The 20,750-nt window shown below is 40.0% G+C and overlaps 1 protein-coding gene across 1 annotated transcript in view; it reads right to left on the reverse strand.

Annotated features, from left to right (window-relative positions):
* The window catches only part of tbc1d22b (TBC1 domain family, member 22B), a 40,176-nt gene that overhangs the window by 12,558 nt on the left and 6,868 nt on the right, over window positions 1–20,750 (reverse strand). The window contains exons 4-9 of the mRNA XM_079467656.1: window positions 19,787–19,857; window positions 17,489–17,617; window positions 14,356–14,421; window positions 12,603–12,717; window positions 3,934–4,040; window positions 1,525–1,600 (exon numbers count right to left, since the gene is read on the reverse strand). Of these exons, the coding sequence (XP_079323782.1) occupies window positions 1,525–1,600; window positions 3,934–4,040; window positions 12,603–12,717; window positions 14,356–14,421; window positions 17,489–17,617; window positions 19,787–19,857 (564 nt within the window). The remainder of the gene's footprint in view (window positions 1–1,524; window positions 1,601–3,933; window positions 4,041–12,602; window positions 12,718–14,355; window positions 14,422–17,488; window positions 17,618–19,786; window positions 19,858–20,750) is intronic.

Consider the following 20,750-nt stretch of genomic DNA (forward strand, 5'->3'; position numbering starts at 1 on the left):
AACAAAAATCATTATAACTGATACTAACTAAGATACCGATGATGAATCTTCAGAATTAATGCATTAATGGTGCACTCGTAAAAAAGTAAACCAACGCTAAACAAATTATTTTATACTTTATACTGTTAAATTGAATGCATGAATCTATTTAAATACACAGCTTGACATGCTGTCAAGCACATTCAAGGCGAGCACATTAAGAGTTGCTAAATATACATACTAATGTGTGATAAATGACATGTTGGAGACCATGGGCATACGTGAAAACGGTTAATATTGGAACTGTTATATTAATTATAGTCATATCTGAACAACAACAGACTTCATTTATCAAGATGAATTTAATAAATGTCCCGTTTCTAAAAGAAAATGAAAGTGTCCAGAAACAAAAACACATTTGGAAGAGCTTGTTTTGGTGCTCTCCCTCGCCAGTGTACATCTATCACTCTCTTGCCCTCTGAAACCGCAATTTGTTTCCCCTGGGCTCCAGCCACTTCATTCCTCTTTCCTCTCCACTCGCTTCCATTCGCCTTCACACCCTAATCGCAGGGGCTTATGGGGAATTGATTTCTCTCCTGTGCTGCCCGGTGAGACTGTGGGGTCTGATATTGCTCACGGTGTTAGCGGATACTGATGGATGGAAAAGAGGCACTCTGTGGCTTTTACCGAGAGCTTCGGTGTGGGCTGTTCAGCTTATCACACCAAACACTCAGAACGGGGAGGAGACGTACAGATGGCACTATAACACTCACGGAAAAACAGGAGGACTGTGGCATAACGCAAATGTGTGATTGCAAGAAGAGAAATTGCCAAAATAAGGCATTTTTTCCCCAAAGTGATAAGATGTTCGCTTGAAAACAATTCCTTTGTGTTTTAAGCTACAATTAACAGTTTGGAACAGCTAGTTCACCCGTTAAATTTTTTCACGGCTAAGCGTTAAACAAATGGGAATATTGAACTGAATACTCATTTTGATGTTTTGCTCTGTCAGTCTTGACATGTTTGTAATGAAGCATCTGAGGATGTGAACAAAGCGGACCTGTTGCAAAACGTAGAAAAGTAGCACACGGTCGGCCCCGGTGTACTTGATGTCTGCTTTTGAGCTATTTATAGAAACATGTCAAAAGTTATGTGCTGCTCAGTATAACAGTGATGACAACAACAGACAAAAACAACAACAAAAACCTACCATTAAAAAAATAAACTGCTAAGTTGGCTATTATGGCTTTGTTCAAATGCCAAAAAAGCTAATTAAACCAGGCCTCCTAAACATTTCCAGAAACTTCCAGTTCACCCAAAACTTAAACTACCATCATTTATCCCTCTTTCTGATAAACTGAATGATTTATTCATACGGACGTTCTTTCTGATCTAGGTCCGCAAAAGAATCATTCTAAATATTCATGCTGTGACGTGAGCTATATGATAACGGTTTTTATTTTGGGTTGAACGGCTCCTTTAACTCCCCCGTGTGAGCAAACGAAACTGATGAATGATGGTGTTTGCGAACATGATCTTCCTCACCATCTATTCTGCTGACAAGCTCCTCCAGCGCCTTCACTTTAATCTGAATCCCGGGCTGGGCGAACGTGTAGTTGTCCTGATTGAAAAAAAACAAAGGTGATATTCAGAACACAGAACAATTCTTCTGTCACTCTTTAATGCCCCGACACGTTTCATGACTTTAACGCTTCGCTCAACATGAGCATTTTAACACGCCGCTTTGACCTCCACGTGAAAAAGTGTTGCAGTTAGAGTCACGCTACAGTGATTTTATGAGGCTGCTAGGTTGCAAGAATACATAAAGCGTACAGAATGCAAAAATACACATTATGTGTGCGTATTATACATACAGATAAACATACAAACCAAATGCATATGTATAGAGAGAGGTAAAGACATAAAAGGAGATCTAGAAATTGAGTTTAAAGACAGTATATGAAGAGTTTATCTGCAAAATAAAACGAAAACATGCTTTTTATTATGTTATCATGTTTTTAGCAGAGTTTTCTGGGTTACTTTTATAACCCAACTGCATTTTAATTGATATTTTTTAAAACCTATTTTTGGAAGCTAATACCCTCTGAATTACCAGGGGCGCTGCATTTATGGCTATTTCATAATAACATATAATTCTGTCCCGCTTCCGCTGTGCGGCATCAAGGGCCACTGGCCGTGTGCTGTGCTGCGATTTGTGTTTTTGCCCCGGGGGACGAACGCGAGCGAAGACACATTCTGTGTTCTGATCCGCACGTGCGTTCTGCCCTTCAGCCGGTTCCGCTCAGCCAATAGGAACGACACAGCACGGCCCATGGGACAACCTGATGCCGGCCTGTATCTGACCTTTGCTCCCGCCTGCAGATGAATGCCTCGACACGCTTGTCTCAATCTAACTGGGGGCCGTCCTCGAGGGAACGCCAGCTGAAGATCTGCATCCCCTAGCATAAACGTCCCATCTCTCTCGTCGGAGCAGGCAATTGTATTCTCAAGGGTTTAGGTGCATAAAAGCCAACCTGTGTTGATATTTCTTTTGCATTGTACTTAACTCTGTAACTGTGCAAAGGACAAAAGGACATAATGACCATTAGAGTGTTGTACATGGACTCAAAGAGAGATACTGACTCTGTTTTTGTCGTAACCATATTTTTGCATGAGGGTACCTCCCTCCGAGATAACTGGTTTTAGATCAAGGCCACAATGATTATAATGTCATGTCCAATGATTTAGGACCAATTCATGATGGCTTTGGAGATGACCAAGCGAATATTGAATAACTGCACCGTTTATTTCACGGTGGAAATGAAACCTTAGGTGGCACAATTAATAATGAATTAATTTCATTCTGTCAACCGCTCCACTAGATGCATTTTTTATTTTATTCTTTCCACCAAGCAAACACACAAGAATTATAGGCTGGATAAATGATACATTTATTTTACGCAAAAAATGTTTTAGGCATCTTGGCGTGCATGAGACGAGCTTTTCAAACAGTATTGAAGGAATTTACATCTATGCTGGACTCTTTCTGGCTGCTTTTTATTCATTGTTTGGTCCAGTTAATGCATTTCAAACATATTTTGCTTTTAAATAAAACTAGTTTTCTAATGAAAGATAACAATGTGTTGGCACAACTGTATTTTTTCTACAAAGGTAATTTCGAACATCGAAACTTACACCTTTAGATGAAAAGATTTTGTCAAGCGATCCTAAGCTTGTGACCAGTAGTATATTTACTGCTAAGTCCCCTTGGATAAAGGGGTAAATACAAAAAAGGAAGAGACCATTGCAAATGTTCATTTAAACAGCATTTCTAGATGTATTGTGTCTAGTGTCAGTTTCATTTCAACAAAATCAAACCTCGGGAGTGAGAAAGGCATCCAAAAGACTGAAAGACTGACAGTATGACAAGACACATAAAACTGATAAATATCTAGGTTATCAAATAATTATTTGTTTAACTTTTACACGTACACATATTACTGTATTGCTTAAAAGTGAATATGACTTTGTTTTCTTCGTAGTATTTGAGGTCTGAAAAAATAACGAGCATCTTTTCTGTTATTTTGACCTGTTTCTGCAGTTTTCATTTTCTGCACATAAAGGCAAATAGAAACAATATTTTCATATGAAATTTGGGAGAAATATTGTTATTTGATGGGATTCGACTGTTATTCCCTTTGACAGTCTCAATTACTTTACATTATGTGTTACACTTTAAGAACTAATGACATCTGCTTGTTCTGTTCAGTTTAGCCTAAGGGGGGTTATCGCTGCGCTCCCTGCTCTTATTCTGCATGGATGGGCAGGACGTTTTTTCCCAGAACCAAACCATACGGCCAATCTAAAATGTGTGTTGATTGTCGATCATTTTTGATGGTAGTGAACCTGACAGAACAGTGTTTAATGAAAGCGTGGTGAAAGACAAACACACACCTGAATCCCGTCCAGCAATTTGCTCATGCACCAAAAGCTGTCTGCTTCGATGTTTCGTTGCGTATCCAGGGGTAAGCTCGCCATTTCAAAATTTTCAACATCCTCCTCTAAGAAAAAGAACACACACAAAAACACAAAACATTACGTGGTTAGTCAATTCATGTTAACACCAACACGAAGCAAAACCTGACTCGCTGAACCGCAAATTATTAGTTTTGTCATGTTACGGTTCCCACTTCTACACACATGCCGCTTGTGCACTCAGGGCGCTGCTGTTGTGACTTGCATCGTTTGCGCGGACGCCACCAAGCCATTAGATCATTAGCCAGCAAACTGCGTTCTTTATTCAACACATTCATCAACTCCGTCCCCCGATTCTGTCTTCCTCCGCAGGCTTTCCCCTCGCAGCTATGACCTTTCGCCACTCTTTAAGCAGTATGTGCTAAATGATGCTGATACACATATTATGCCCCAGAGAGCCGGACCTGGCAGCAAAAGACTTCCGTGTGCCACTCATCACATGACTAATGCACTGCTCACTCTCTAAATCTCTCTACCTCTTTTCATAATAAGGAGGGAGGGAGGTTTGAAGGGGAGACAAGGAGCAATTTTGAAGAAGCATTGAAGAAAACGAAAGGGAGAGAGAGGCGTGTTTGCATTCAGCTTGCGCACTGCCGAAGCAATTCAGTCAATCACGCAACTGTTATTGCAGAACACGAGAGCTTGAACTGGAGATAAGAAGAAGGTCACGTGCAAGGTTGAAGATGCAATGAAGAAAACATGCTCGAGATCAACCGTAGATGCTCAACTGAAATCTGCCAATCCCCCATGTTTAAAAAGGTCATCTGATTTTAAATCAGATTCCCGCTGCATTACGAAGGTAAGACTTTAACAACAAAATAAAAGTCACTCCTGTGTTTAACTGGCAAATCTTGATGTTAGAATTTAGATAAACCTTTCACCTTAAAAATGTCACTTTAACCATAGAAAAAAACATAATGGCATATGCATCATTTCGTGAACTAAACAGTTCCCCCAAAAATCTAAGTTCTTTCATCATGTATTCATCCTCATGTCCTTTTTGGGTGAACTGTCCCGTCAATGTGGAAATATAAAAACGATTATTGTGTCAATTTTGAGATATGGTAGAGTTTGATATTTCACCAGAGGCCAGCGGACTCAGAGGGCAGAGGAACGACTGAGCACCTTTCTGCTCAAATTCTCTGAGAGCAAACTGTCAGCAAACCTCTGCATTGCAGCAGGAGGAACAGCTGAAGTGGGCCGGGTGAGAGCCAGGGTGGGATTCAATGGAAAAAAAAGGGATTGAGAACGACAGGAAAGGGCTGGCAGAAAGAAAAACTGGAAAAGGGAAGTAAATAGACTTCTTTGACCACAAATGAAGCGTGCGGTGCCCTGCCGGTCATGGGCCGGGCCATATGTCACTGGCCACAGCGCTGGAGACTTTCCTGATCCATTTAGCTCTCCACATTTCCACATCACTCTAAAGCTTTAGACACACACAGACACACACACACGGCTGCTGTGTAAAGCTGCATTAGAGTATGCAGGGAAAATCCTGTTTGTGCCACCAAAAGAGGCTTTGGTGCCCTGTTTTCTCACCCGTTAGGTAAAGGTGTTATTGTGGCATGGCGACGAGAGCCTTGTACTTGATTTCTGAATGGTCTCTCAGGTCACTTCTCGGTCACCATCTATTGAGCATTTAATGAACCGTATTATACAGCTTTCTATTCAGACTGGACCAGACACTTGTGAACCCGAACATTTTACAGTTTGCCATTTAAATCCGAACCTTGTGAAACACAAAATTAGAAACTCTGAAGGATGCACTGGCTGATATTTCCTGACATAAAAGTCCTTCGATGTGGCTTGAACTGTCAAAAAATCCTTTCAAGTGTGATTTTTTTATGAATCTGATTAATATAATCTGATATAATGATATGTACAGTGCTTAACAAATGTTTTACGGCGCCTACTTGTCATAATAAAGAGAAAACACAAATGATTTAGGAATCTGTCAAAAACGTTTTGTCATTTATTAGGAAAATAACAAACAGAATAGTAACTAAATATTCTATTGACGTTTTTCTACCCGAATTTGAGGCAGCACATTCAGATTCTCTCAGAAGTCAGAAATTAACCAAGCGTGACTTTCAACCATTAACACTTATTTTTCTATTAAGAACTGCAAGTAAATAACTGCAAATTTCTGCCTTGTAAAAGAGAACATTCCTATAACAAACATTTTTGGATTTTAAATACTACCTAATCAATTTGCTTAACACTGTATATATTCAAAAATATATCATTTAAATATTCTGTATTTACAGTCTAGTCTAGTCAATGAAAAACAGAAAACGGCAGAGTAAAAATTGGCAAAAAACGCTCCGATCACACAGGGCATCAGTGTTAACGCTTGACGGATGCCGTGTCTGAAGCGTGGCTGACAAGATCCTCCTAGTGACAACAGCCAGTTAAATTGTTCTCCGGTCTGGCATGAACGCAATTGGCTAGTGCCTGCACTAGGTTATTTGCAGAAAAGTGATCTGATTGGCTGACACCTACTTGGCGCTTGAAAAGTTGAGAAATGTTTAACTTCTTGCCGCAAGCAACACAAGTGAAGCGACGCTGACGGACCCACAATTCAGTTCGGCAACGTCAAGTCAATGAGAAGCGTTGGCGCTAGAGCAACTCAGGCAGCTATCTATTATATTCTATTCTATTCACAAAACCAGTCTGGATTATTTTCTAATGTATCAATCTAATCCAGTTACCCAATTTAAAACTCAATCTGGTCGCAATGTCTTCGCTTAAAGCACACAAGTCCTATGGATCACTTTGATTGAACTTTTATGGTGCTTTTTCCGCTTGACTATTGCAAAGGAAAAACGACCAGCGCAGTGGGTCGTTGACCAAAGGAATATCACTTTTGGGTGACCTATTCTTTCAATATGCCAAGTTTCTTGGCAACAGTAAACAGCCTACAGTTACTTGGTGGAAAATATATTACGATTATTGTTAATAAATTCGATCATCAACTGAACATTGTTGTTTTTTACAGGAATATGATAAAACGCATCAAACAACAAGCCACCATGCATTACTGACTTTACCCCTAACGGTTATAAAAAACAACGGTTGATATGTGGCCCACTGCTCAAATTGAACGACACTATCCACCAACAAACTTGTCCCAGAAAAACAATCAATCTAACACTAAAACCCAGACCTAACTGCGCAAATAACGGCCCATAACCGAGGGAGGCAATACATAAAAAGGTGAGAATATCGCACATCCTCTACAGCCATAAAAATGGATGTATGTGTGTGTGACAGAGAGAGAGTGAGAAAGACTGAGAGAGAGAGCGGGCATTGATGCTTTACAGAGCAGATTTCCCCGCTGTCCTCTTTGCTGTCAGGGTAAATGTGATGATTTACCCTTTGAGAATATCCTCTCTCTCTCGCCCAGTCTCTCTCTCCACTTCAAATCCTTCGGTGCATCAATACCAACACTTTAAACCGAAGGGCGCTGTGACTCTCCTACCTGCTGGCTACTCTTTAAAACACTACTCGCTGATATTGAGCTAAGTGTGAAGCGCCAATACTCTTGTCCACGCTCCCTCTCCCTCTCTCTCGATCTATCTGAGGACGTCTCTGCAGAAAGCTAAAAAATGCTCAGAGGAGCCCTAGAAAACCACTGAGGCGTGCCGTCCACGAAAAAAAGCGAAGGGCGGAGTGGACGTTGGCGACTTTTAAGATCAACCGAGGCAGCTGACGCCTGACGTTTCCGACGGCGGGCGTGAAATGCGCGGCTGGGAGGGTGCCACGCGGGTGTCGACCTCCCTCTTTTATCTCCTGTTGACAGCATGTTGGGATCATGGGGTTCGTTCAGACGCATCGATTGGCGGGTCGAGCCCCCCACCGTGAGCTCAGCACCCTCGCTGGCTTCGGTAAACACTCAAATCCAGAAGATCAATGCGGCTCATTCAACCTGCGGCATTGATAAGCAAACGCACGCCGAATCCCGAACGGGCGCTCATTCACAAATAAATTAGAAACAGAAAGGGCCGACCGAACGAGCCGAGAGCTCGGGTATGAAAAATCAGCTTTTCGGTAAATGAGCTTTGTGAAGAAAAGAGGGATGAGGGGAGAGAGAGAACTGTGGGCGAGCGAGCGGCGGCAAAAGAGAAATCGATTGGTGATCCAGGTAATCTGTGGGTATGTCCTGGTGTCATTGCGGTAGCAGCACAGCGGCGAGATCAATGAGCCTGCTGTTGTTCTTCTGTAATCCTTAACTATCCATAAGTAATTAACCTTCAGATGAGACGACAGGAAATAAATACGGAAGGGAGGGGCAGAGTGCTGCTGGAGAGAGAATAACAATGAGAAGCACACAGTCTATTTTCTCCCTGACTATCTGTCTGTCTACTTGTCTGCCTCTCTTTCTCTCCCTCTATATTGCTCTCCCTTTCTGTCCATCTCTCTCCCTGTCTATCTTTCTTTCCCTAACTGTCTTACTCTTCGTGGTCATCCCTCTCGTTCTGTCTCTCTCTCCTTCTACGCATTTGTCTGTCATCACTCTCGGTCTCTCTATAACTCTCTTTCTCTTCCTGTGTACGCCTCTGTTTGTCTTTCTCCAACTGTCTTTTTCATGTCCATCTTTTCTTCTGTATGCATCTGTCTGTCTGTCATCTCCTTCTGTCTGTCTCTCCCACAGTTGCCCGTCTCATCCAGTGTTGGGTAAGTTACTCTGAAACGGTAATTATTTACTAGTTACTAATTACATATTCAATAGTGTAATTGGATTACTGTACAAATTACTCCATTAATTACTTATTACTTTGTAAATCCTACTGTATATGAACCTTTATTAGTTAAGGGATTCCAAGGATAGACATGAAATGGCTCTTTTAATTTAACCAAATAAATAATATAAAACTACATGAAGTAGTATTATGAACTGACCAAAGTATTAAAAAATGTGAGAATTATACATTAATATGATGAATTTTGATGTCAATTCCACTTTTCCACACAGATATATTACACACAGCATTAAGTTGAATTACTTCAGAAGTAACTGATTAAATTACAGAAAAAACAAGAGTAATCCACAATGGTCTCTCTTCCTGTCTATCTTTCCTTCTTTCTCCCTCCGTCAGTCTGTCTGCCATCCCTCTCTGTCCCTTTCTCACCCCGCCCTTTCCTCCGGTCTCTCTTTTTCTGTCCATCTTTCTTTCTGGATGCATATGTCTGTCTGTCTCTTTCCCTCCTCATCTGTCTTTCTCTCCGTCTGCCTTCCCTAACCGTCTTTCTCTTCAAGTCCATCATCTCTTTCTGTCTCTCTCACTCCCCCAATTATCTATTATTCTGTCCGTCTCTGCCCGCCATCCCTCTCAAAAAAAGGTGCTAAGTTGAGGATAAAATATAGAGTAAAGTATAAAAATATATACATAATTGGTTCATATATCTGCATTTGCTCAGTTTCTGAAAACATTTTGTAAAAGTGTTTCTCTCTCGCCTCTTTAAATTGATCACAATGAAGGAGAAAGTGTCACATTGGGCACAGACTCGTTCTTCCTTTGGAAGCCATGTTTGTCTGTGTTTGCCAGACTTTGATCACAGAGTCTGTATTTGGTCAGGAACCGTCTCTGTTTTACATCTCGAACAGCATAGAGATAATCTGCCACATTGTATTTTCTGTTTAGGGTCCGATAACATTCTAGTTCACCAAAGCAATAAATTTAACTAAGCCCCTGCGAAGCAATGGGTTACAGTGCATTTTATAACCTAACCTATTGCCTAAAACCCCCCGAGCTGTTATAAAATGCACTGTAACCCACTGCTTCGCAGGGCTCATTGTATTTTTCAAATGGGTATTCGATATGCACAGCAAGGTTTCATTAAATAAAGTAAATAGAGTGATATTAAGGCTATGTAATGCGGTCAGCCGTTATAAATATCATATGATTTACTTTATTTTATGAAACCTTGCTACGCATATGGAAAGCAATAAGCCCCGCAAGCAGTGGGATACTGCTTTACTTTACTTTCTTTGGTAATTTGGTTTATTCTGATTTGGGTTTGTGCAGTAGTGCTGGTCTGAAGTTTTAGCGCCAGCTGGCAGATGGGACCGGCTTTGGGTCTCAGCTCTTGGGTTTTAAGTGCTTCATATTGAAGTGTGTTAGGAGGACTTGAATTAAGGTGTGTCGAGAATTTGGGAAATTTCTTTTGGATGTGTATTATCAGGGGGTATCGACCTAATTACTAACATACCTACTGTAAAATATTTTCATAACTATATAATATTTGATCAATATTGTATTCTGTAGTTATTCTAACTGTATATCCTGCACTTGCTAATTGCACTTCTGGTTAGACCTAGACTACATTTCGTTACACTGTACTTGTATATGTGTAATGACAATAAAGTTGAATCTAATCTAATCTAATTCAGGAAGATGTTCACCATTGAGGGATTCTATGGGGTGTTTTTCCCATTTGGAGTAATCTGACAGACACTGTGGACCCCAGACCTCACAGCCATATAGAGCTATGGGCATCATAACACTATCAAAGATTTAACACAGACAGTAAAATATTTGGGTAAATTTGGGTAATATCTGTTTGGGTAAATTTGCCCAATATAGTGCCCAATTTTGACAGTCTTCCTGTAGCAGGTGTAGGTGTTATTGTAGACCTACTGCGGTATTAGACAGCAGCACCAGATCATCAGCATACAGAAGACATTTCACCTCGGGGTTGTTTGATTCGAGACTGGCTGTTGCAGATTTCTAACTCATTAATATATAAGTAAACAGGTTTAGACTCAAGTTGCATTCTTGTAGTTATTGCGGTCCAATTTATCTCCACTTTTGTACAGTGGCCCCCTGCATTGCTGTAAGACTGTGCTTCAACATTTCTATTCTGATGTTGTCTAAAGAGAGTTGTCTCTCTACAACTGTCTTTCTCTTCCTGTCTAAGCCTCTGTCTGTCTTTGCCCAAAGTCTTTTTCATGTCCATTTTTTCTTTTGTAAGCATCTGTCTGTCGGTCATCTCCCTCTGTCTGTCTCTGCCCCCCATCCCTCTTATTCTCTCTCTCTCTCTATCTATATTGCTCTCCTGTACCTGTCACTCATCTGTCTGTCTCTCTCCCCGATAATCTTTCCCTCTATATTTTCTTCTATCTTTCCCCCTCCCTCTGTCTGTCTGTCTGTCTATCTGCCATACCTCTCTCTCTGTTTCTCACCCAACTCGTCCCTTCCCTGTCTACATCTGTCTATATTTCCCCAACTGTCTCTTTCTGCATGAATCTGTCTGTCTCCCTGCCCTTCTGTCTTTCTCTCCCCGTCACTCTTTCTCTTCATGTCTATCATCTCTTTCTGTCTGCATCTGAGGGTCTTAATGCACACCCTCCAGCCAATCAGAATCCAGTATTCAAACAGACCATGGTATAAGCATTCCTACTGTCTGTCTTTCCCTAACAGTCTTTCTCTTTATGGCCATCTTTTGTCTGCCATCTCTTTCTGTCTGTCTGTCTGTCCCTCCCCTGATTATCTTTTATTTTGTCTGTCTATGCCTGTCATCCCTCTGATTCACTCTCTCTGTCTTTTTATATTGCTCTACCTGTCTGCTCTTCGGTCTTTCTCTCCATGCCTACCTCTCATACTGACTCTCTTCTACATGTATATTGCTTTCTTCCCTCCTGTCTGCCTTTCCCTAACTGTCTTTCAATTCATGTCCATCTTTTTATCTGTATGTATCTGTCTCTCTTTCTATATTGCTCTACCTGTCTCCCCTTCTGTCTGTCTCTCTCACCAACTGTTTTTCTCTCCCTGTCTATCTTTCCTCCTCCCTGTCTTTTGCCAACTTTTTCTTTCATTGACTACTTTTCCATCTGTCTGCCATCCCTCCAATTCTGTCTCTTTCTTCTCCTATATTACGTTTGCTTTCTCTTGCTTTTTTTCTGTCTTTCTCTCCCTGTTTTTCTTTTCTTCTACGTACATCTGTCGGTCTCTCCCATTCCACAACTGTCTTTCTCTCTCTGTATATCTTTCCTCTTGTCTGTCTCTGTAGATCTGTCCTTCCTCTCTGACTGCCCAATTGTCTTCCTCTCTTATCTATATAATCCTTCTATCTGACTGTCATGCCTCTCTGTCTTTCTCTTCCCCAACTGTCTTTCTCTCCGGCCTATCTATATGTCTGTCCATCTCACTTGCTGTTTTTCTGCCTATTGTCTCTCTCTGGCTGGTCTCTTTTTCATTTTATCTGTCACTCTCCCTGTCAGCGTTCCACCTTACCTTCCATTTGCCATAACATTTTCTTTTTTTAGATCGCTTTCATCACGCCAGTCTCTCTTTGTCCATCTGGTCTTCGCAGTTTCATGTTAAACATAATTAATATTCTCACATGTGTGCATCTGGCATTTTTGTCTAAAGGTTCATTTCACCTGACAGAATATTGTCAAGTTTGTTTACATTCATCCAACCATTTTCACTCCCGTCTGTCAGTCAAACGCCTGTCTGTCTACACATCTCAGACTTTGACAAATCACAGGCATCAAAGCAATATTAACAGAGCAAACGTTCAGCATCAAGTGGGCAGACAGAGTCACGTCTGCGGCACAGACGGCAGCCGGGACACTTACTTACCGACAAATTCAGAAAGGAAAACCACGAAAAAGGGTGTAACCAGGTCATTAATGCCCTGCACGTATCCGCTAGCCGGGTGACGGATGGCCCAGATGAACAGAATCCTTTCAAACACCTGAAAAACAAAGAACAATCCTACTTAACAACACGAAATGATTAATCCGTGGTAAGAACGGTAATTACTGTCAAGACTTGTAGAAGTTCATTGTTGCATAATTTACACTCTTGACAAAGCAACAGGTCCACTCAATCAGATATCTGCATCTTCAAACCCAGCTGCATCTCAAGTGCTCCGCTCTTCCCAGGGTCGTGCGTCATTCTCAACTGAATAGAGAATGACTCGTAAATTCCCAGTTCAATTCCTGAATTTTAGTTGAATTTGAATTGAAGATCATAATGCAAATTTGAATTTAAGGAATTAGAACTAAAATTACATTTACATTTCATTTGCATTTATACATTTGGCAGATGCGCTTATCCAAAGCGACTTACATTGCATTATACTATACATTTGTTTCGAAGTATGTGCGATCCATGGGATCGAACCCATTACCTTGGCGTTGATAGCGCCATGCTCTAACCACTGAGCCACAGGATAGCCTGTAGGTCAATAAATTTCCTTACAAAAAAAACGAGGCAAAGCTGATGCAAGTAATAACCATTCATAACTAGGGATGCACCGATATGTCAATTTTGCATATAACCGATAATTATTTTTACATTGAAAGCCGAAAATCGATATATTGGCCGATATACAGTATCAGTAAGACTGAACCATATGCAAAAAGTGGACAACTGCTTTTATTGAAAAACATTCACTGCAAAAAACAAAGTTTCCCCCTGAAAATCACATACCAAGCCTACTTTACACTAGTTAACGATTCTCTAACCTTCAAACTTTTCTGTTATATTTTTTATTTAATAAACAAATGATAGATTATAGAAACAATATGCTTTGTTTCTATAATTTACACATTCATAAATAATGTATCTACATACTGTACCTACATCAACAGCATTTGGCTAACAGCATTCAGTGAATGATCACGGCAGAAAGACTGTTCTGTATTTGAACTGTGAGCAATGTACAGCTGAACAAGTTTAACCGGAGGAAATGATGAATGATTATATATCGGCCTAAATTGTATTAACGGCCTATACCGTAAACATTAAAAATGACCATTTATCGGCCGATATCGATATGGACAATCATTTATCGTGAATCCCCATTCATAACCAGTCTGACGGTCATGCGTACCCAGCTTAAGAGAAAAGTTAGTTGTGAAATCAGTTCAGAAAAAAGATTCTTCATTTCAAAAACAAAAAGGCATTAGTCAAACTGATGTAATGTATATTTTACGTTTTGTCACCAAACTAATTTAATTTCTCTATTGCGTGACTGGGTTTTCTTCTAAATTAAATAAATTCCTCTTTCTGTCATTCAGATTCAAATCCATTAAGACAAACAACTCTAGCTCAATGTTTAAACAAAGTCTGGTTCTTTGCTTTCTACCCTGGTTACAAGCATCTGCTTCTTAAAAACACCACAGCACCCCCTGCTGGTTTGCCTGCCGCGACACAAAGCTCAATACCACCGACACAAATGAAAAATCTATCAACAATAGCAAAGTCAGCTTTGTGAGCGCATGAGGCGTGCGTTGCTTGTTGCCTGAGATCAGCCCTTTTGTGTGCCGCTTTTTGTAGGCGTCTGATACAGACTCGGGTGTTGATGCAGGAAAAGATTATCACCCACCTCCTGCACCAGAGGCTGCTGGAACAAAGGAACCAAAGGGTTAGTCCTCGGGATATCGATGTGAATCTGCAAAAAACACACACAGGTAAACTCCAACACACACCAAAACAAACCAGTTACCGAGTCAGTGTGTCAGAAACACAAGTGACCCGGCTGAAAATAAGAAAGTAAAATCAATATCCCCAAAAGCACTAAAATGAATTACACATGCCATTTTCCTACAAGTAAATGGAAGAAAACCATCAGGGTAGAAACAGCACACGGCATCGATCTGCTTCGTAACGAGCTGCACGTGAAACCTGATTGAACTCTTTATGAAAATGCAAAATGCCACGTTCGGCTGGCGACCATCTGGCTCTTCGCATTTCCTCTCCGGCTACTCGCAGCATATCCGTTTAAAATGGCTCGGCAGTAATGCAGGTCACCGGACGGCCACCCGAGTGTACTTCACTTGTATTCACTGCTGTTCTCTGGCCTCTCCTGACTGTGACGCACTAAAAGGTCATTTAATGTTTCTCTCCAGACAGCCAGGGGCCAGTCTAACAGCTCCGTACGACCATATAAATCCTTTTAAAGGTCTGTGTCCGATTTGGTACCGCAGTAGATGAAACCAGAGTCTTGGAGCCAGCGGGCCCTGAGATGAGAGGAATCTGGGAATAGCAATCGACTACCAGTCCTGCACCATTAAGCTGAGTTTTACAGCCTATAAGCATATTGATCTCAACTCACAACATCTGGATGCGTTTCCACAGCTGTCTGTAGCTTTCTGGCAGGTGTAACTCAAAGATGGTGGATTGTGGAATGGAGTGGGGTGTTTCCTAGTCCTGTGGTTCTCAAACAGCCAGCCCCAAGGTGGATATAGGAGGCCACGGATTTTTAGAAATTGATAATTTTATGCAGTCAAACATCAGAGAAATAAGAGCACCAACCAAAAGAACTGATGCTTCAGCAATGTATATCTGAATAATAATTGAAATAAAATTCAAAGTTTAAGATTATAAGTCTTTATTTAGGGGGGCCGCAAAGCGATGCACTCTACACAAAGGGGCCTTGCAACGAAAAAGTTTGAGAACATCCGGCCTTTGGGATTGATGGACAAAAGTGTTGGAACCACCCCTTCGAATGAACGGATTTGACTACTTCAGTACAAATTATAAAGGGATAGTTCACCCAAAAAAATCAAATTCTGTCACCATTTACTCATCCTCTTGTCATTTCAAACCTGCTTGAGTGTCTTTCTTCTGCAGAACTTCAAAGAAGATATTTTGAAGAATATTGTTAAGTGGCACCCATTCACTTGCATTGGTTTTGTGTCCATACAATAGAAGATTCAGTTACCAACTTTCTTAAAATATCTTCTTTTGTAAATGATGACAGAATTTTCATTTTTTGGCCGAACCATCCCTTTAAAGCTACAGCACATAATGATATTCTAGAGAATCGTGTGCTTTTTAATTGAATAGCTACAGTTTTGGAAGAGCCCTTTCCTATTCCAACATGACAATTCCTCCTGTGCAGGAAGCAAGATTAAAATAGGAATGCAAATCTAAAAGTGAAGAATCAAATACTGGATTTGAAAACCCTTCAAATGAAAAGCTTTCCGATTAAACTGATAACCTTGAGAATAATAAAGAGCCATTGCCATGTATGGAAGCAGGCACTTGCATAACTGTCATCAAGGCTCAATAACTTATCAAAATACTCATTTTATTATAAGGCATTAAAACAGAAGCTAGAAAAAGAAAGATTGGTAATGGATGCTGCGCTTTTGGAAGACTCATCTCATCGCGTTAGACGGGGAAGTGTGTTTTTAATCACAGCGAGGTTTTCTCTACTCATGATCATTTCAGCTCCCTGAGGCCATCGGTTTGTAAAACTATTAGAAATGCAGGAATCATTCTGAGAAAATATAAACACACTCTTAGTCAAAATAAAGATCACTAAATGCACTTCATTCTGACAAATATATGATGGCCGGGTAGGATAAATGACAGGCCCTGACGGACATGTTCTGTTGTAAAGTGGGCCACTGGGTGGTAGAAATATCCTGTCAGCTGTCAGAATAGGTCAGATGATTAAGTACTGCATCGCACCATGCAGATGGATATGCATTTATATTCCTTGCATGGTTCATTGTTACTGCTAAAGCAAATGCACAGATTCAAAACAGGACTTTTATGATCTTACAGGCACAGGTGACATTTACAATTTTTTAAGTGTCTAGTCCCGTTAACCCCCGCAAGTGTTTACTCATGAGTGACCATCATTGTGTCTTTGAGTAAGACACATTACCTCAGTTTGATCCAGAGAGAATATTCCAGTAATGAAGAAAACAGTCTGCAAAATGATAGCAGGGATATACTAAAGCTCCCGAAACTCTCAGTTGAGTAAAACGTTGTGTGTATTTGGTTGAGACATTGAGACAGTGTTTCTGTTGGTGCAAACCAGGGCTAAAATTTTTTTTTCATTTTGGTCCGGACCAAAACAACCAAGAGAACCGAACTACAAATGTAAACACACCCTTACATAATAAACGCAACACCAAAGCAATGGCACAAGTTAATATTCATCATACCAAACCTGTATTGTTTACAATAAATATTTATTTAATTCAGACTCAAGTACAAAGCTGCATTACCAGTCAAAGCGATCATTATCAATAATGCATTAAGGTAACCAGTTTAAATGCACAGAGTTTAGGTATAGCGGTGTATTAGCAGCTTGTTTGTCCACTAAATTTCCCATCTAGGATCAATAGTGCGTATCTAGCTATCTATCTACAAGACAGCAGGATATCCAGTGTTTGCTTTATCCTTCATGAATTAGACTAATTTAATTAAAAGCGGGTGATAAATATGACTTTTAAATGTAACAAAGTAAGATTCAACCAACACAAATCTATAGTCTGCCCAGTATTTATTAATGTGGTAACTCAGGGTTGCCTGGGGCCGTGTCTTACTGCGGTTACTCAGGAACAAGTCTTAAATAGATGGCTTAGCTATTGCCATTAAATCTGGTCCGCTTTGCTGCTTATTCTGGTCTAAGAACCACCAATTAATACAGAACAAGGTCATCCGACTAGCTATAGTTTTGTTAAACAACATGCATCAGACAGCCTTGGTTCAGCCTTTACCTGTCGATACGTGTCTTTGTGGTTCTCGTCTGTTCTAGAGTTGTAATACTGCTCGATAAAGCCAAAATACTCCTCCCTCTTCCTCTGGAGAACCAGATCCCTGCGTTCCTTGTTGGCCGGAAGGTATCCCTGAGAAAAAGAACAGAGAGGGAGGAAATAAGATGGGAGATTTTTTTATGCCCACTTTCACCATGTTTTCCATTCTTGCCCTGTAACCAAAACATTGCTTATAAATAATGCAAACCGAAAGATATTAAAGCATTATGTAAATTCTGTCCAATCGTGAAATATTCACCCTTGGATACATGAAAAGCAATAGGTTGGCTAATTTCAATACAATGACCATCTGGATGGCGTACTTACCTACATTTTGAAAGTGCATTTATCAGAACATGACCTCACGTGAGGATATTGCTTTGTTGTGATGCTTATACAATGAAAAATGTAAAAAGCCTCTAACAAGAGATGTTAAAAATACAATTACATATCTGCAATTTTGTTAGAAGATGCTCTCGCATGATGAATTGCAAACTACATTACCGGCAACTCGATTTTTACGTATCTAGAGATTTGTGAAGCGCAAACACAGTTCGATACTTTTGTTTTGGGGTTTGTTCAAATCCCAAACTCAACATTATTAATGATGATTTCCTCAGGACTGATTCACTAGTAAACGCACAATAAGCTAAACTTCATAAATCCACGACAGAAATATTAAACCTCTAATCATGTGGCTAGTAAACTAACACAGATGACATTGTCTAAATGCATAGTTAATATCTACAGAATAGTCTCTTAAGAGAAGGCATCAAGCGTTTTTGTCGAGCAGACGTGGGGGAAGCTGTCCGTTAGACACTTGTCAGGCCTCTCCATCATGTTTCCAAATAAAGTGTTTTTAAAGCGTCTGCCCCCTGTTGTCTTTCAACTGGTTTTAACGAGCACACACACACAGAGTCGCCAACTGCTGGAAATACATAAATAATACGTATATTCAGAATCCGACTCTCAAGCACGTCTGTTGCTTCAGGGGAGAAATAAATGCGTATGCGCTCAGTCCATCCGCTCTTCCGGATCTGTCGCATCAGCAGCCCTCCTAACTATTATAACGCAATTAAATGTAACACTGGAATTTAAATGATCTTCATATGAGTTTCAAGAGTTCGCATTCATTACCACAATATATTTTTGCATTGCATTTGCATCTACGGCCAGCTCATATTAGGTTCCTGTATGCAACAATGCGTCATATGCAAACACAAATGTGCGGTTCCACACACGTGACAATAAAAAAACACAAGCCTTCCAGAACTCTACGCCCCCCCAAAACTACAAAATAAAACACATGCACGCTCAGAAACGCTTCACATTAGGATTCTTTCAGCGTGCATCTAACTCGGTAACCTTATAAATAAAACAATGATTCTGTATAAACCTACGCAAACATCGCATGAAGCAGGAAATGCTTGAAGGAGTCGGGTTGAGGTGGGGATCTGCTTGTACAGCTTAGGCTGGAGGTGTGTGTTATTGACTGTGTAAGCATGTGCCAGAAAGTCAAATGAGTCTTCTAAAGCGCTCTCCGAGCATCCTCGTGCAAGCAGTCATAAGGCAGCGACCCACTCGAGCCCTTCTATGATGGTGTTGGCAATTCCGCTGACATATATTGCTTGCCAAGGGAAATAATGCGATACAAATCAATACCGCACATTAAACTGAGAATGCCAAAGAAGTTTTATACTCTCTGATAGTCTATGCAGAATGAAAACGAACGGTTATAGCAGACGTCTTGTGCTCCATGTAAACAGTAAATGTGCAATAAAAATGTGTTTTTGTAAATAGAATAGTTGGTTATCAAATAATAACAGCTACTGTAAATCACTACTATGAACAGACATTTAGTTTGTTGAATATCTAAATAATTATTTTGAGCATTTGAGAACACCAACACAAAAGGTGCTAGCATTTAGCTCATACGTTAATGAGAAACTTCACCCCATAATAAAAATGATGTCATCATTTATTCACCCATGTCGTTCAAAACCTGTCTATGAATCTTTCTTCTCTAGAGCACAGAATAAGATATTTTAAGAATTGTCACAGTGGTTTTGTGTCAATACGATGTACATCAACGGGGACAAATGTTGGTTAAGAATTGAGCTGGTAAATAATGAATACGTTATCATTTTTGGGTGAACTATTCTTTTAATTCTCCATTCATCTCACTTTCCTTTTCTGTATTTTCATTTCTGTCTTTGGTTCAAAGTGGCAATTGAAAAACGAAAAGTACAGGTATCTACTCACTGATAACAGTCTCCAGGTGACCGGCCGAACTTCACGTGGGATACCTGACCAACTATGCTTTCGTAACTCTTCTGTACAAATAAATAAAAAGAACAGACATACACATTACTAAAGCATTAACAATACACATAACGCACACATTTAATTTACATTTGGTTAAAATTACATTAACACTTAAGAGCATTAACAATTAATCTGTATGCCGTGATAGATCATCATGTGAGATGCACATCGAATAAACAGTCAATCTTTCAACGCAGGACAGGCAACACTCTAATTTACAGCTCCACCCATATAGTCAATAAACAATTATTTTTAATTAACAACAACGCAATCACACACGTTCACAGCTATGCCACCGTGATCTCCAGTAACTCCAGTACGACGGTCTGGTACATGACCCGGGCATCGATTAAAAAAAGTATTGCTAAACAAGACAAGTGATCGAACAATGCAATGGGACGTCAGAAAAAATATGTAAGAAAAAGTTTTACAATATGTTGAATAACTACTGAATTTACGACAAATTCTCTGGCTTACTTTTATAGATTTTATTAAGGGATAGTTCAACCAAAACTGAAAATTCTGTCTCAACCTCAAACCTATATATATTTCTTTGTTCTGTTCAACACGAAGATAGATTTGAGAAAAATGTTAGCAACTGAGATATCTGAGGCACGATTGACTACCCTAGTAGGAAAAATGTACATGGTTGTCAAAGGTGCCATAGAACTGTTTTTCTAAATTCATCAAAATATCTTCTTATGTGTTCAGTAAAAATATACAAAAAGTTTTCGACCGTGGAAGTCAATGGTGCCCCAGAAATCTCAGTTGCTAGCATTCTTCCAAATATCTTTCTCTGTGTTCAACCAAACAAAGAAATGTACAAAATGTACACAGATTTGGAACAAACATTTTCATTTTTGGGTGAACTATCCCTATAACTGGTTGTTTTTACCTTGTT

Source organism: Barbatula barbatula (assembly GCF_947034865.1).
Source record: "Barbatula barbatula genome assembly, chromosome: 11".
Taxonomy (NCBI): domain Eukaryota; kingdom Metazoa; phylum Chordata; class Actinopteri; order Cypriniformes; family Nemacheilidae; genus Barbatula; species Barbatula barbatula.